At 45.3% G+C, this 18,666-nt stretch overlaps 1 protein-coding gene across 3 annotated transcripts in view; it reads left to right on the forward strand.

Moving 5' to 3' along the window:
• c9h12orf56 (chromosome 9 C12orf56 homolog) overlaps window positions 1–18,414 on the forward strand; it is a 276,453-nt gene extending 258,039 nt beyond the window's left edge. For 2 of the 3 annotated variants that reach the window (XM_072269446.1, XM_072269448.1), the window contains 2 exons: window positions 3,001–3,179; window positions 18,111–18,414. In XM_072269446.1, the coding sequence (XP_072125547.1) occupies window positions 3,001–3,179; window positions 18,111–18,228 (297 nt within the window). In that variant the 3' untranslated portion in view covers window positions 18,229–18,414. Of the gene's footprint in view, window positions 1–3,000; window positions 3,180–11,910; window positions 12,028–18,110 lie in introns of those variants that run through there. The other variant, XM_072269447.1, reaches the window with a different exon arrangement.
• Window positions 18,415–18,666: the final 252 nt, after the last annotated feature.

Genomic DNA, 18,666 nt, shown 5'->3' on the forward strand with positions numbered 1-18,666 from the left:
AAAAAGGGTTCTGAGAGTAAACCTAGCAATTATTGGCCTGTGAGTTTGACGTCAGTGATGGATAAATTGATGGGAAGTATTCTTAGAGATGGTATATATAATTATCTGGATAGACAGGGTCTGATTAGGAACAGTCAACATGGATTTGTGGGTGGAAGGTCATGTTTGACAAATCTTATTGAATTTTTTGAAGAGGATATTAGGAAAGTTGACGAGGGTAAAGTGGTGGATGTTGTCTATATGGACTTCAGTAAGGCCTTTGACAAGTTTCCACACGGAAGGTTAGTTAGAAAGGTTCAATCGTTAGGTATTAATATTGAAGTAGTAAAATGGATTCAGCAGTGGCTGGATGGGAGAAGCCAGAGAGTAGTGGTGGATAACTGTTTCTCAGATTGGAGGCCGGTGACTAGTGATGTGCCTCAGGGATTTGTACTGGGTCCAATGTTGTTTTCATATACATTAATGATCTGGATGATGGGGTGGTAAATTGGATTAGTAAGTATGCAGATGATGCGAAGCTACGTGGAGTTGTAGATAATGAAGTAGGTTTTCAAAGCTTGCAGAGAGATTTAGGCCACTTAGAAGAGTGGGCTGAAAGATGGCAGATGGAGTTTAATGCTAATAAGTGTGAGGTGCTACATTTTGGTAGGACTAATCAAAATAGGACATACATGGTAAATGGTAGGGCATTGAAGAATGCAGTAGAACAGAGGGATCTAGGAATAATGGTGCATAGTTCCCTGAAGATGGAATCTCATGTGGATAGGGTGGTGAAGAAAGCTTTCGGTATGCTGACCTTTATAAATCAGAGTATTGAGTATAGGAGTTGGGATGTACTGTTGAAATTGTACAAGGCATTGGTAAGACCAAATTTGGAGTATTGTGTATGGTTCTGGTCACCGAATTATAGGAAAGATGTCAACAAAATAGAGAGAGTACAGAGAAGATTTACTAAAATGTTGCCTGAGTTTCATCACCTAAGTTACAGAGAAAGGTTGAACTAGTTGGGTCTTTATTCTTTGGAGCGTAGAAGGTTGAGGGGAGACTTGATAGAGGTATTTAAAATTATGAGTTGGATAGACAGAGTTGACGTGGATAGGCTTTTTCCATTGAGAGTGGAGGAGATTCAAACAAGACGACATGAGTTAAGAGTTAAAGGGCAAAAGTTTAGGGGTAACATTAGGGGAAACTTCTTTACTCAGAGAGTGGTAGCTGTGTGGAACGAGCTTCCAGCAGAAGTGGTTGAGGCAGGTTCGATGTTGTCATCTAAAGTTAAATTGGACAGGTATATGGACAGGAAAGGAATGGAGGGTTATGGGCTAAATGCAGGTCGGTGGGACTAGGTGAGAGTAAGCATTCGGCATGGACTAGAAGGGCCGAGATGGTCTGTTTCCATGCTGTAATTGTTATATGGTTATCTGGTTATATATGACTTCTGTACAGAGCATTTCATTAGAACAGAGTGTAATTGGTGGGTGGATGGTGTGAGAGTGGGAAGGGGAGTAAATATGGAAGGACTGGGAGAATTGGGGGATGGTGGTGAGAAGTATCTAAACTGGCAAACTCGGTATCAATGCCGTGAGGTTGTAGACTACCCAGGCGCAACGGAAGGTGTCACCCTCTAGTTTTACTCCGGGCCTCATTCTGGCAGTGGCAAAGGCCGAGGATGTGGGAATGGGAAGGCAGCTGGGAGCTGGGATGGCCTCTTCTTGGACCCTTTCCAACTCTTATTCTCAGTTTTATTTTTAAAGCAGAATTTGTCATCTTTTGTGCAGTTTGTCGTCTCCGTTTGTGTCGATTTTCGTAAAGTCTGTGGTATTTCTTTATCTTAAATAGATGGGTCATATTCTGCACGGAGGACGGTGACCAGTGGTGTGCCTTAGGGATCTGTTCTGGGACCCCTGCTCTTCGTGATTTTTATCAATAACGTGGATGAGGAAGTGGAGGGATGGGCTAGTAAATTAGCTGATGACATGAAGGTTGGAGGTGTTGTGGGTAGTGTGGAGGGATGTCAGAGGTTACAGCGGGACATTGATAGGATGCAAAACTGGACTGAGAAGTGGCAGATGGAGTTCAACCCAGATAAGTGTGAGGTGGTTCATTTTTGGTAGGTCAAATATGATGGCAGAATATAGTATTAATGGTAAGACTCTTGGCAGTGTGGAGGATCAGAGGGATCTTGGGGTCTGAGTCCATAGGACTCTCAAAACAGCTGTGGTTAAGAAGGCATACGATGTATTGGCCGTCATTAGTCGTGGAATTAGATTTAAGAGCTGAGAGGTAATGTTGTAGCTACAGTATATAGGACCCTGGTCAGACCCCACTTGGAGTACTGTGCTCATTTCTGGTCACCTCACTACAGGAAGGATGTGGAAACCATAGAAAGGGTGCAGAGGAGATTTACAAGGATGTTGCCTGAATTGGGGAGCATGCCTTATGAGAATAGGTTGAGTGAATTCGGCCTTTTCTCCTTGGAGTGACGGATGATGAGAGGTGACCTTATAGAGGTGTACAAGATGAGAGGCATTGATTGTGTGGATAGTCAGAGGCTTTTTCCCAGGGCTGAAATGGTTGCCACGAGAGGGCACAGGTTTAAGGTGCTGCGGAGTAGGTACAGAGGAGATGTCAGGGGTAAGTTTTTTACACAGAGAGTGGTAAGTGCCTGGAATGGGCTGCTGGCAATGGTGGTGGAGGCAGATACGATAGGGTCTTTTAAGAGACTTTTGGATAGGTACATGGAGCTTAGAAAAATGGAGGGCTATGGGTAACCCTAGGTAATTTCTAAGGTAGGGACATGTTCGGCGGAACTTTGTGGGCCGAAGGGCCTGTATTGTGCTGTAGGTTTTCTATGTTTCTGTGTAAACGCCTGCAGGAAAATGAATCCCAAGATTGTATATGACATACTTTTATGATCAATTTGACTTTGACTTTGATGAGTGTGTTCCCTTAACCATGCATGCCCTTTGACTTGAAGAGTTCCGTTGTATCTTCCTGTTGCAGTTATTTTTCATCGACCACATGATGAAACGCATCATTAGGATGGTTCTGCCTCCGGTTCATCTCATGAGCCCCACCCAGGCTTTGCTGCTTTTCCAGCAGCTCTACGTCCTGAACACCTGCCTTCAGTACGGCAGTAGGCTGGCGGAGCACATCAGGAGTAAATACTGCGAGGAGTTCAGGTAAGGAGAAGCTGCAGTCCATCGGACTTCAATATTCCTCGGCAAGTATAAGCGTGGGAAACCCCTGCTTGCAATTAATAGTCTGCCAACTGTACATCTCTGTGTGAAACTGGATACCTTGCGAGCACACCTGTAATTATAGGGACAGTGAGTTTCTCCCACTTTATAAGTAGGAACAGAAATTTCACCTTATGAAAGACTCTGGTTCCGTCGGCCGCGTACGTCTAGGGAGTGACAATCTCTGGCCCCGCCAAACGGAGATTGAAGCGCGAGCCCCCCGAATCCCCCGTTTGTGTGGATGCTGCATGATTCGTTACCCGTGTGGATGCTGCGTGATTCGTTACCCTGTTACAAATCAGTACCACGAAATAACAGACAGTACAGCGCATACAATTAAACAATTTAGTTTTATCATTCTTAATTTGACTACAGGGTTAGTAAAGAAAAGGCAAATAAAGAAAAGGGCCCATTTTAATGAAACAGTCTAATGTGCACTAGTTGGAGCTCATGGTTTCCCCTTCGCCAATCCTCCTTCGATCTCCCCGAGCTTCATCGGATCATGGCTCTGCTCTGGGTCGAGTCCTATGACCTCTTCTCTCTGGTGTCTTCTCTCTTCACCTCCCATGAACAAAAGGCCCAGCTCACTCCGGTAGGCACACAACACAAACACACTCCCTTCATTGGACGGCTCTCATTCCAAAGCACCTGTTATCTGTAACCGAAACCCAAACACTGCTTCTACAGAAAGATCGTTACGTTAGCAGTGAACCCTTCCCCAGGGTGTTACACTTAGAACTGCGGAGTCTTTTACCAAAGGCCAAAAACCACAGAGTCCATCAGACCAATGCGGGAGCTAATAACTGACCCCCGCATTTCCTCCATAACTCGGCACAGTTGTTTTAAAGATCAGCTTTATTTATTACATCGAAGCATACAGTGAAATGTGTCGTTTGCATCAACGAGCACACAGGCCCAGGTGGTGCTGGGGGCAGCCCACAAGCTTCAGACAACACTTACTTGCGAACCCTAACCTGTATGTCTTTGAAATGTGGGAGGAAACCAGAGCACCTGGAGGAAATCTATGCGGTCACAGGGAGAACGTACAAACTCCTTACAGACAGCGGCTGACCAGAACCCGTGTTGCTGGCGTGATGATGGTGTTGCACGAACTGCTGTGCTACAGTGTCATGTTCAGAGACAATGACTTTCTCTCATTCTACACGTAGGAATGGAAATTCCATCTGTGGTCTGTTACAAGAGAATTGAAGAATCTTTTAGCACAGGCAGAAAACCACAGAGTTCATCAGGAGCTTAGTATTGGCCCCTACACTTTTCCCATAATCCTGAACAATTTTCCAATCCAAGTCCACAACCACCCCCCTGGGTTTGACCTGAACCTTCAACAGCTGCTTTCACCTCCACCCTGTCCATCCAACCCAGTGAGTTCCTCCAGCAGATTGCTTGCTGCCTCGTTTAAATATCCCATGGGTGTCAGGTCAAGCTTGTTCTCACAAAAGGTTGGAAGTATGAGTTGTTTCTGTTATTCTGTAAACTACTGCAACTGTTGGATCTGGTGACATTGATCCAAGATTTGCTGGAAGTCAAGAATGAGGCATAGAAATTGGTGAGTACGTCCTTGTTGTTCACTGTCACAAAGAAAAAGGTCATGTTTGACTCATACTCAGACTAGAGAGAACAACATTCCAGTGATAACAATTAACCTAGAAAATAGCCAGATTCAAGCGGCATCACACCTGCAGGTAAGATGCAGAATCAGCTATACTACAATTACTGGAACATAGGTTATTGTGTAAAAGCACAGGAAAGTTAAACTACAGAAAAATGCTAGAAAATAACAATTCTACACTCTAATCCAACAAACCACATCCAGTGTCAATAGTTAGTGACATTCATTAATCAGTAAAGTTAGTACTTAGCAGTGCTGCCTTGAAGCTCCAGTGAGCCAGGTTGAATCCTGACCTCGTGTGCTGTCTGTGTGGAGTTTGCATGTTCCCTGCTGTGGCTCTGTGCTCCTCCAGGCTAACTGATCAGAATCAGGTGTATTATCACCGGCATGTGACGTGAAATTTGTTAACTCAGCAGCAGCAGTTCAATGCAATACATAATCTAGAAGGAGAAGAAAAAAACAATTATCATAATAATTAAATAAGTAAATCAATTACAGTATACATATATTGAATAGATTAAAAACCATACAAAAAACAGAAATAATAAAAAGTGAGGTAGTGTTCATGGGTTCAATATTCATTTAGGAATCGGATGGCAGAGGGGAAGAAGCTGTTCCTGAATCGCTGTGTGTGCCTTCAGGCGTCTGTACCTCCTACCTGATGGTAACAGTGAGAAAAGGGCATGCCCTGGGCGCTGGAGGTCCTTAATAATGTACGCTGCCTTTCTGACACAACACTCCTTGAAGATGTCCTGGGTACTTTGTAGGCTAGTACTCAAGATGGAGCTGACTAAACTTACAACCCTCTGCAGCTTCTTTTGGTCCTGTGCAGTAGCTCCCCCCTCCCCCTCATACCAGACAGTGATGCAGCCTGTCAGAATACTCTCCACAATACATCTATAGAAGTTTTTGAGTGTATTTGTTGACATACCAAATCTCTTCAAACTATAGTCACTGTCTTGCCTTCTTTATAACTGCATCGATATGTTGGGACCAGGTTAGGTCCTCAGAGATCTTGACACCCAGGAACTGGAAACTGCTCACTCTCTCCACTTCTGATCCCTTTATGAGGGTTGGTATGTGTTCCTTCGTCTTACCCTTTCTGAAGTCCACAATCAGCTCTTCCGCCTTACTAACGTTGAGTGCCAGGTTGTTGCTGCGACACCACTCCACTAGTTGGCATATCTCACTCCTGTACACCCCCTCGTCACCACCTGAGATTCTACCAATAATGGTTGTATCGTCAACAAATTTATAGATGGTGTTTGAGCTATGCCTAGCCACACAGTCATGTGTATACAGAGAGTAAGCGGTGGGCTAAGCACACACTCCTGAGGTGCACCAGTGTTGATCGTCAGTGAGGAGGAGATGTTATCACCAATCCGCACTGATTGTGGTTTTCTGGTTAGGAAGTCAAGGATCCAATTGCAGAGGGAGGTACAGAGAACCAGGTTCTGCAACTTCTCAGTCAGGATTGTGGGAATGATGGTATTAAATGCTGAGCTATAGTTGATAAACAACATCCTGACGTAGGTACTTGTGTTGTCCAGGTGGTCTAAAGCTTTGTGGAGAGCTATTGAGATTGCATCTGCTGTGGACCTATTGTGGCAATAGGCAAATTGCAGTGGGTCCAGATCCTTGCTGAGGCAGGAGTTCAGTCTAGTCATGACCAACCTCTCAAAGTATTTCATCACTGCCGATGTGAGTGCTACCGGGCGATAGTCATTAAGGCAGCCCACATTATTATTCTTAGGCACTGGTATAATTGTTGCCTTTTTGAAGCAAGTGGGAACTTCTGCCCGTAGCAGAGAGAGGTTAAAAATTGCCCACAGTAACTTGACAATAGTGCAGGTAGGTGGGCAGCAGGAAAGCCGACAATGAGATTTGATTGGATGTGAGAGGAAAAGTAAGGCTGGTGTGGGATGGATGTTGATGGTCTGGACATCTTGGACCAAATGACCCGGTTTTAATTTTATTTATATTTATTGGGAGATTCAGCGTGGAACAGACCCTGCCGGCCCAACGAGCCACACTGCCCAGCATCCCACTCAGTTAACAACACAATTTGCAATGACCAATTAACGTACTATCCGTGTGTGGGAGGAAATCGGAGCACCCGGAGGAAACCCACTCATTCATGGGAAGAACCTTAAAAACTTCCAAGCAACATTGGAATTGAACCCCAAGCTGTAATAGTGTTGTGCTGACTGCTACACTACCACACCGCCACTGTGACCGGTTCTTAATTTATTACCATGTATGGCACGGGATGCAGTGTGCACCATCTGAGTTACGTATTGTGGTTGCTGATCTAGGTTACACCTAACGTCTCCTGTGTCCTCTACCACCAAAGAGGTCAGGCAGTTGGTTCATGGGTACACCTGTAGGTACCTTCCCAACTGACCTACCACACCAACTGGGACATGTACATAAAACTCAAGAATCGAATCCACATCCAGAGACCCCTCCGAGTTGCCGTGCAAGTTGATAGGGTGGTTAAGGAAGTGTATAGTGTGTTGTCCCTCACTGGTTGAGTTCAAGAACCACGAGGTAATGAGCCCATAGTATTACAGGAAAGGAACGAGCATGTATAGAAGATTGGCTGACTGGCAAGAGCAAAAGAGTGGGAATAAAGCGGGGACCTGTTTGGGTTGATGAGGAACGTCCACCTAGAACAGGGATGAGGAGGAATTTCTTTGGCCAGAGCGTGGTAAATCTGTGGACTTCATTGCCACAGACAGCTGTGGAGGCCATTCATTGGGTGTATTTAAAGCAGCAGTGGATAGTTTTGTGATTGGTAAAGGCATCAGAGGTTACAGGGAGAAGGCTGGAGAATGGGATTGAGAGGGATAATAAATTAGCCATGATGGAGTAGCAGAGCAGGCTCAATGGGCTGAATGGCCTAATTCTGCTCCTATGATTTATGGTCCTATGGTCATGTTGCAGTTTTATAAAACTCAGGTTAGACCAAATTGGAGTGTTGTGTTCGTTTCTGGGAGCCTCATTATAGGAAGGATGTGGAAGCTTTAGAGAGAGTACAGAGAAGATTTATCAGGATGCTGCCTGGATTAAAGCCCAAATCTTATGAGGAAAGGTTGAGTGACCTAGGACTTTTCTCTTTGAAGCAAAGGATGATCTGAGGCAACTTGATAGAGCTGTACAAGGTGATAAGAGGCATGGATAGAATGACATTGACTGAGAGGTTGTTGGTGTGACACCGCTCAGCCAGATTTTTAATCTCCCTCCTACATGCTGATTTGTTACCACCTTTGAATCATTCAACAACAGTGGTGTCATCAGTAAACTTAAATATGGCATTCAAGCTAAGCACACAGCTTCGTGGTACACCTGTGCTGATGGAGATCGTGGAGGCGATGTTCTTGCCAATCCGAACTGACTGGGGTCTGCAAGTGTGGAAATTGAGGATCCAGCTGCACGAGGAAGTACTGATGCAAGGTCTTGAAGCTGATTGATTGTTTTGAGGGGATGATATAGTATTGAATGCTGAGCTGTAGTCAGTGAAGAGCTTGCAGATGTATGCATCTTCACTGTCCAGATGTTCCAGGGTTGAGAGAAGAGCCAATGAAATAAATGGTATTGAACTGTGAACTCTGAACTCTGACACCCCGAGCTGAAATGGTGTCGCACTAACTGCTAGGCTGCCATGGAACCCAGCTCCTCTGATCTTCCTTGATGTAGAGTCATGAGAGAATTTGTCTACCTCAGACATGTTTTTCTCATTTCTCTTAATTAACCCAGGTACTTAGTAACCAAGGTTAAACGAGCTTTATTATCTGGTATCTACAAACACTAGGAACTCCCTGCAGAGATCTACAAAGAGAACCAAGCGTTGTCCAGGAGAGCATCTCAGAGAGTGCTGCTGCTTTCAGCAGAGCCCTGGATTTCTGTACCCCAGTTACTGGACTGGGGCTTATCCCCACAACACAGATGGCACAGTGCTATGGCTGATAGAGCTGCTACCTCAATGATCCAGGTTCGATTCTGACCTTGGGTCCTGCCTGTGTGGAGTTTGTCCATTCTCCTTGTGACTACCTGGGACTCCTCTGGGTGCCTCCAGTTTCCTCTGGACTCCTCTGCCCCCCCCCCCATTTCCTCTGGGACTCCTCTCCCCCCACCTTTCCTCTGGGACTCCTCTGGGCGTCTCTGGTTTCCTCTGGGTGCCTCTGGTTTCCTCTGGGTGCCCCCCGCCCCCCCGGTTTCCTCTCACTGTAAGTTGGTTGGTTATTTGGCCTCCCACTGTAAGATGCCTCTAGAGCATAGGTGAGTGGTAGAATCAGTGGGGGTTGATGTGGAATTCATGGGCATGTGGGGAGAATAAATTGGGATTAATGTAAAAGGGTGCTTGATAGTACAGACAGTGGACTGATGGGCCTTTTCCCATGTTTATGACTCTCTGACGATCTGATTCTGAAAGGAATGTCTCCCACTAAGCCTCGGAGGAATCGCTACCCCTGGGGTGAACTGATTTTTGGTTTAAAGACATGCACATGTGAGTTGTTCTCGAACTTCCAAAATGTACCCTCCCTGTTACTCCATGTTATAAACTATGATTATCTACCACTCCGTTTCCCCTTCCCTCCCACCACCCCTCCCCTCCAACACTACTGGAGTGGGCAGATCTCAAATAACAATGAGGCAGAGCACAGGAAGGCGATAGAGAGCCTGGGCAGCAATCTTTTTTTTAGATTATTTAGTAATGCATGCATTAAGAAATGATACAATTTGTTGCTCCAGATTCATATCACAGAAACACAAGACAAGCCAAGACTATAAAAAAACTGACAAGAACCACATAATTATAACATATATTTACAACAGTGCAAGCAATACCATAACTTGATGAAGAACAGATCATGGGCACGGTAAAAAAAGTCTCAAAGTCTCTCGAAAGTTCCATCATCTCATGCAGACGGTAGAAGGAAAACAAAACTCTTCCTGCCATGAGCAAACTTGCCGATGCAGCATCCTGGAAGCACCCAACCACAGCCGACTCCGAGTCCGTCCGAAAACTTCGAGCCTCCGACCAGCTCTCTGACACCGAGCATCATCTCTGCCGAGCGTTTTGACCCTGGCCCCGGCAACAGTCAATAGGCAAAGCCGAGGGTTTGGGGCCTTCCCCTCCGGAGATTCTCGATCGCATAGTAGCAGCGGCAGCAAAGTGGGCATTTCAGAAGTTTCTCCAGGTGTTCCTCCGTGCTTCTCACAGCTGTTTCCATCAAATCAGGATTGTGCACGGCATCCTACTTCACAAATACAATGTCAATTTGGAGCGGCCGCGCAAGCTGCGTATTACCGCCATCTTCTCCTCCCTCCAATCTTCCCCTCAATGTCAGCAAAGGGAAAGAGCTGGTCATTGACTTCAGGAGCACATGTCCCATAAGACAAAGGAGCAGAATTAGGCCATTCAACCCACTGAGTGCTCTGTCATTTTATCATGTCTGATTTATTTTCCCTCTCAACTCCAGTCCCCTGCCTTCTCCCCATAACCTTTGATGCCCTTATTAACCAAGAACCTATCAACCTCTGCTTTAAACATACCCAATGACTTGGCCTCCACACCATCCATGGCAATAAGTTCCACAGATTCTACGTCCTCTGGCTAAAGAAATTCCTCCTCATCTCCAAGACAAAGGGACAGCCTTATACTCTGTGCCCTCTGGTCCCAGACTCTCTCGCTATTGGAAACATCCTCTGGCTGTACAGTCTATCTACAGATCTCACTGAGATCCTGTCTGTATCAATGGTGCTGAGGTGGAGATGGCTGAGACCTCCAAGGTCCCGGTGTAAATATCACCAATAGCTTTCCTGGTCCAAATAGAGACATTATGGCCATGAAAAGGTTTCAAATTGAAGTAGACGTGCCAAGGGAATGGCCAGTTAGGAAGACAACTAAAATGTTGGCCTTTCTATCTAGATTCGAGAGGATTTGAGTGCATCAGTAAAGAGTTGTAATGACAATTTTATAAGTTTAACACAGACAAAATGCTGGAGGAACTCAGCAGGTCAGACGGTATCTGTGGAGGGGAATAAAGTTGATGTTTTGGGCTGAGACCCTTCATTCGGATGAAAGGAAGGGGGTGGGGGAGGCAGAAACTAAAATAAGACGGGGGAGGGGAAGGAGTGCAAGCTGGCAGCTGACAGGTGAGACCAGGTGAGGGGCAAGGCAAGTGGGTGGGGGAAGGGGGGGGATGGGGTGAAGTAAGAAGCTGGGATGCGATAGGTGGAAGAGTTAAAGGGCTGAAGATGAAGGAATCTAATAGGATAGATCAGTGGACCATGGAGTTGGAGGGAGGAGTAGGGGAAGTAGAGGGGTGTGGTGGGCAGGCGAGGTGAAGAGAAGGTGTGAGAGAGGAACCAGAATAGAGGAGGGAAAAAGAGAGAAGTGGGGAAGGGGAGTTATTACTGGAAGTTGAAGAAATCGGTGTTCATGCCATGAGTTTGGAGACTACCCAGGCAGAATATGAGGAGATGCTCCTCCCACTTGAGTGGGGCCTCATCGTGGCCGTACAGGTGTCAGAATGGGAATGAGAAGGTGAATTGAAACGGGCAGGTATGACTTCTCCTTGGAATATTGTACCCCTTTCCAGTCTCATCACATTCAAAATGAGGGCACCAAGGATTCACTAAACCACGGGTTCTCAAACATTTTCTGTTCCTGGCCCACTTGTACTTTCATTTACCTTTGTGGCCCCCATCCCCTTTAGTCTCCATTAGTTGATAAAGTCGTTTTGGTCAACTGTGTCAATATTAATACAGTCAATATTTATGTTTTAACAGGTTATAGGTATTATAAATTGAATGTAATGATACAGGTGATAAAATTGTTTCAAAGTTCTGAGTAGGATACTTTATTTGTAATATAAATACTTCCAACCAGCAATGAAAAATTGCTTAATATTTGGTATTTAGTGAGATCCTTGGAAATGATGCAAACTAGCAAGTTTTTAAGTATCTGGTTGCAACTTGCTTCAAAGATTCTAAGTATGTATACAGAATACAACTCTGAGATTTATTCTCCCGCAGGCTGCCACAAAACAAAGATACACCATGGAGCCCGTCCAAGAAAACATCAAACACCCAACCCACGAAGAAAGCACAAATTGTGCAAATGGCAAAAAACGAGTGAACAACACACTCAAACCGGGAGTCTAGGAGTAATTCAGTTTTGTGCCTCACCGCTAACCAATTACTGGCTGCAGAGCCATTCTTCACCAAAAGATCATCAAAAATCATCTCCTTTCACAACATCAAGATGGTTACGAGCTTTTGATAGCAGGTGAAGAGCTTGACTAAAACCACATTCAACTTGATGAGAGGTGGAAAGTCCGATTAAAAGCAACTTTGCTTTCTCCCACAATTGTGGAAACTTATTTTGAATATCACTAGTTAACCAGAAATTTTGCTTGCTGCGTTTGAATTTTGCTCGAGCTGTTCTATCGCTCTGCAGCTCAATAAGACATTCCTGCAATGTGGTGGCAACATAATTCATATTCACCCCAAATGGATCCACCACCCAGTCTGGAAAATGCATCTCCAGCAGGTCTCTGAACTGAAATTCCATATCAGTGTGCAGTTGTTTCAAATGATCAACGTATACAATCAGATCAACATCTTACAATTCTATTTTAAGAGATGCCAGTGTAGGGAATTGTATAAACTCACAAGTTTGCTGCTGAAAGTTTGAGTTTTCCAAGGAGGCCGTAATAGCTTCTTTGCATGATTTGAAGTTGCAGATTTTTCCTTGTGACTGCTTAATAAATTAAGTTTTTCAACAATATCTGACAGGTAAAATATGTCAGACTTGGCAGTGACAATTTGTTCTCCAAGCTGCTTATCACTTAGAAATGCTACAATACTGTCCCGAAGTGTATCGAAGTATGGAAGACAATTACCTTTTGATAACCTTAGGATCTCTGTATGCATTCGTAGCCATTCAAAATCTTCATCATCTTCCTCACAAAGTTGTTGAAAAAGATGATCTTGAAGTGTGTTTAGTTGATGAAGTTGACAGATGTTATTACAGCAGCAAGGATGGTTGTCAGGCTCAGCATTTTTTAAATGAATTGAATTGACTTTATTACTTACATCCTTTACGTACATGAGCGTTTACTCACCAAGAAAAGTGAACTGAAGTTCCTTTCAAAGTATTGGGATTTAATGGAAGTTGTTGTGGTAGATAGTGATGCAGTGGTAAGGCTCTGACAGCCTTTGATTCTGTTGACCAATCCCTATCAATGGAGTTAATTCTCCATTCTGTTGACCATATCCTATTTCTGCATCCTATAATTTTATAAATTATCAGATCACCCCTCAGCCTCCACTGTTCCAGAGAAAACAACTTCTCCTTATACTCGCAAACACGAGGAATTCTGCAGATGCTGGTCTCAAAGCTCTCCGCTTCTTTTTGGATTCCAGACCTAACCAGTTCCCCTCTACCACCACTCTGCTCCGTCTAGCGGAATTAGTCCTTACTCTTAATAATTTCTCCTTTAGCCCCTCCCACTTCCTCCAAGCTAAAGGTGTAGCTATGGGCACCCGTGTGAGTCCTAGCTATGCCTGCCTTTTTGTTGGCTTTGTGGAACAATCTATGTTCCAAACCTATTCTGGTATCTGTCCCCCATTTTTCCTTCGCTACATTGACGACTGCATTGGTGCTGCTTCCTGCACGCATGCTGAGCTCGTTGACTTCATTAACTTTGCCTCCATCTTTCACCCTGCCCTCAAGTTTACCTGGTCCATTTCCAACACCTCCCTCCCCTTTCTAGATCTTTCTGTCTCTATCTCTGGAGACAGCTTACCTACTGATGTCTACTATAAGCCTACTGACTCTCACAGCTATCTGAACTATTCCTCTTCTCACCCTGTCTCTTGCAAAAATGCCATCCCCTTCTCGCAATTCCTCCGTCTCCGCCGCATCTGCTCTCAGGTTGAGGCTTTTCATTCCAGGACGAGGGAGATGTCCTCCTTTTTTAAAGAAAGGGGCTTCCCTTCCTCCGCCATCAACTCTGCTCTCAAACGCACCTCCCCCATTTCATGCACATCTGCTCTCACTCCATCTTTCCACCACCCCGCTAGGAATATGGTTCCCCTGGTCCTCACCTACCACCCCACCAGCCTCCGGGTCCAACATATTATTCTCTGTAACTTCTGTCACCTCCAACGGGATCCCATCACTAAGCACCTTTCCCTCCTCCCCCCTCTGCTTTCCGCAGGGATGGCTCCCTACGGACTCCCTTGTCCATTCCTCCCCCCTATCCCTCCCCACCAATCTCCCTCCTGGCACTTATCCTTGTAAGCGGAGCAGGTGCTTCACATGCCCTTACACTTCCTCCCTCACTACCATTCAGGGCCCCAGACAGTCCTTCCAGGTGAGGCAACACTTCACCTGTGAGTTGGCTGGGGTGATATACTGCGTCCGGTGCTCCCGATGTGGCCTTCTATATATTGGTGAGACCCGACACAGACTGGGAGGTCGTTTCGCTCTGTCCGCCAGAGAAAGCAGGATCTCCCAGTGGCCACACATTCTAATTCCACGTCCCATTCCCATTCTGATATGTCAATCCATGGCTTCCTCTACTGTAAAGATGAAGCCACACTCAGGTTGGAGGAACAACACCTTATATTCTGTCTGGGTAGCCTCCAACCTGATGGCATGAACATTGACTTCTCAAACTTCCGTTAATGCCCCAGTTCCCCCTCGTACCCCATTCGTTATTTATTTATATACATACATTCTTTTTCTCTCTCTCCTTTTTCTCCCTCTGTCCCTCTCTCTATACCCCTTGCCCATCCTCTGGGTTTTTCCCCCCTCCCCCTTTTCCTTCTCCCTGGGCCTCCTGTCCCATGATCCTCTCATATCCCTTCTGCCAATCACCTGTCCAGCTCTTGGTTCTATCCCTCCCCCTCCTGTCTTCTCCTATCATTTTGGATCTCCCCCTCCCCCTCCCACTTTCAAATCTCTTACTAGCTCTTCCTTCAGTTAGTCGTGATGAAGGGTCTCGGCCCGAAACGTTGACTGTACCGCTTCCTAGAGATGCTGCCTGGCCTGCTGCGTTCACCAGCAACTTTGATGTGTGTTGTTTCTCCTTATACTCTCTGATCCAGACAACAACCTGGTGAACTTCCTCTGTACCTTTCCAAAGCCTCTACATCCTGTATGGGGTGTCCAGGGAGGGGCAGCACTTCTGGTGTCAGGCTTGTCATGCTCCGTCCAGGGGCTGCTCGTCCACCTTTGGTCCCCACCTGCCACCCAGCTCTCACCTGTGGCTCCAAGTAGCTGTTTGCACGTGACAGCGGCCACACCCTGGTACACCGCTTCGACAGGCAGGTTAAACCAGGTGAGGGTAGCCGGGACCCTCCGACCGCGGTGAGATAGGGACATGCCCACCCCAGCACGCAGCTGGGCGGATGAGATCAACTACCAGATCCGATAGCCAAGAAGGTGGTGCTCCAACGCTTTGTGGAGAGAAAAGGGCACGTGAAGGCACAAAAGGCGTCACAGCTGTCCACTGCAGCTGAGGAAGTCTCCAATCATGGACCAAGGGTTTTGAGGCCGAGAGAGTGGAACTGCCCCAGTGTAACGACTCTTTCCCTGTAAAACTTCTCCCACACGGGTTACATCATTGTCGGGAACGACAGACAACCAACACATCCTTCCTGTAACGTGGGCGACCAAAACCACACACAAGACTCCAAATATGGCCTAGCCAAAGTTCAGCAACAACATAACCTCCCAACCTTTATATTCACCACCCTGACCATTGAAGGTAGGCATGCAGTATGCCTCGTTTACCACTCTATCTACTCGCATTGCCAGTTTCAGAGAGCTGTGAACTTGCACCCCAAGATTTCTTGTGAATCAATGCTGCAAAGTTTCCTGTCACTAACTGTATTTTCCTCTTGCATTTGACATTCCGAAGTACGAAATCTCACGTTAGTCTGGATTAAACTCTGCCATTTGTCTGAACATGTTTCATACTCAGACATCCCACCTCTCCCGGAAGTTCCGGGAGTCTCCCGCAAATTATTAGTGGCTCCCTGATGCCCGCAAATGATATACAATGTCCCAGAAATCAATTTTTTTGGGAGTGAGCGCGAGAGAGAGGGAGAGAGAGCAAGAGAGAGAGAGTGAGCGTGAGAGAGAGAGAGAGAGAGAGCAAGAGAGAGAGAGTGAGCGCGAGAGAGAGCGCGCGCGCGCGCACACCATGGCAGAATGTTCCAAAATAGAAATATAAAACGTACATCACCCCAGACTACCCTAAGGTGTACCCCTGTCTAATAGGGGTCAAAAATAATGACAGTGTTGCTCGCTGCACTGTTTGCAACAGTGACTTTTCTATTGCCCATGGTGGGTTAAGACTGTAAAAGACATGTTGAGGTGAGTTTAACAGGTGTCATTCGTTTATTAGCAAAGCTAACGTAATTTAAACTAGCTGGCTAGATGCTAAGGAGCTACTCTATTGCAGACATCCCACCTATCCCGGAAGTTCCAGGAGTCTCCCGCAAATTGATGGTGCTACCTCCCTGAAATGAGTTTTTGCAGGATGGGATGTCTGCATACTGGTCTATACCTTGCTGAATCCTTTGCTAAGCTTCCTCACCATGTACAACTCTCTCAATTTTTGTATCATCTGAAAACTCACTAATCAGCCCACACACATTCTCATCACAATCACACCTACCTACAGGAAAGACATCAGTAAGATTGAAAGCGTGCAGACAAAACTTACAAGGACGTTGCCGGAACTTGAGGACGTGAGTTATAGGGAATAGATTAGCAGTTTATTCCCTGGAGTGCAGCAGAATAAGGGTTGATCTTAGTGAAGCATACAAAATTATGAGGGTTACAGATAGAATAAATGCAAGCCAGCTTTTTCCCCTCAGGTTGCATGAGACTAAAACCAGAGGTCATATGTTAAGGGTGAAAGGTGAAATATTTAAGGGGAGCCTGGGGTGGAGTTTCTTCACTCAGAGGGTGGTAAGAGTGTGGAAGAGCTGCCAACAGAAGTGTCAGATGCAGGTTCAATTGCACATTTAGGAGAGGCTTGGAGAGGTTCTGTACATAGATGATAGGGGTATTAGGCAGAAAAACAAGTTGGTGCAAACTAGATGGGCCAAAAGGTGCATTTCTGTGCTGCGATGCTCTACAACAGTATCACAAACAACAGAGATCTCTGTACTGATCCTTTGTTATTTAATCTCCCCTCTCAGTACAAACTTCCCATTTCATTCTTTCCTCCGTTAATCGTGTTGCATCACCAACACTTTCTCCTTCTGACAGAAGGTTAAAATGAACCATGACTTCCCCCAGAGATGCTGAAAGGTCCCTGCATTGTCCGGCAGCACACTGTTACACAGAACAAAGGGAACTAAGCACAGTTTAATGTGTTGTGTAGAAGAGTATGTGGACCATTCTTTCCTTAAAGACAATTAGTTCATTGTTCTGCAGGCAGTCTGATGTCAGAATGCTCCTTAATCCCAGTGTCCCCATGAAGTTTGCTCTATTTGGATTTTATAATGACCTTACCATATCCACATATACACTCTGTACTGTACATGGACACAAGAGAATCTGCAGCACTGGAAATCTTGAGCAACACACACAAAATGCTGGCAGAACTCAGCAGGTCAGGCAGCATCCATGGAGGGAAATAAACAGTTGACAGTTTGGACTGAGACCCTTCATTGGGACTGCACACGAACAATTGGAGAACCCCACCAGTAACTTTTGTATGAAGAAACTCTGGACATATTAATCTTATACGTGGTAATGGTAAATAGACAATAAATAGTGATGAGTACAAAGCAGCAGAATGGTACAGAGACAGTAGTGAAATGTGAGAGGGAATACTGAAGTGACAATGATGGTAAAACCGAGAGAGAAAGGATTAAGAGACTGAGAACATGGCAGCACCACTGTGAAGGAGGTGTGGAAGGGGTGATTGGTTCGGAAGTCTGATAGGTAGAGAGTTCTAGTATTCTAATGCAGTAGCAAACTTGCACTTGTAAATATCACGAGTCCCAGTGGACAGCACTTCACGTTGTCACCTAATGAAACGGGTAAGCAAGTTTTACGTCAAAACAGGTGGGATTTACCAAGCAAGTATTGTAAGGAGGATGTTAATGAGGCCAGATGTAAAGGATTAAGTATGTTTGGTCCAGATGTGGAAATCATGCTGGGATTTGCGGTGATTAACTGATTCTTCTTTGCATGCTGATCACAGGTATTATATCCAGAAGGCCACGGTGGAAGCAATGCTCCCAGTCCATTATGCCGTCTCACAGCCTGCAATCAGACTCCTCCAACAAGTACTCGGCTGCATCCTGCAAAAGCCCATCTAAACATCCGCGTGTCCAGGAGGATTAAAGTAATGTTGGTTGTGTGGACCAAGAACTGAAGAAGTGGCCATCAGTGTCAAACCAGTTTTATCCACAAAGATGCTATACACTGTATATTATTACTTACTTTCTTTGGCTTTAAAATTATATGTTGATGCAATTTTGAAGTTCCATCTGTTCACAGGAAGGCCTGAGTAAACTTTGAATTAAATTTTTTAAAAGTTCAAGTTATAAAATTACTGGTCTGTGATCTTTTTTTTAATTAAGTTGGGTGGTTGGTAGCAGTGGGGGAGAGGGTGTAACCAGAATTTAACTGCCTCACAATTATAGTTTTCTGCTAAAGTTGATCTTTCAGATTCATTTATTTATCACATGTGCATTGAAACATGCAATAAAATGTGGGAGGGGATGGTGAATCATTGAAACCTATCAAATATTGAA

This window comes from Mobula birostris, chromosome 9 (genome assembly GCF_030028105.1).
Source record: "Mobula birostris isolate sMobBir1 chromosome 9, sMobBir1.hap1, whole genome shotgun sequence".
Classification (NCBI taxonomy): Eukaryota; Metazoa; Chordata; class Chondrichthyes; order Myliobatiformes; family Myliobatidae; genus Mobula; species Mobula birostris.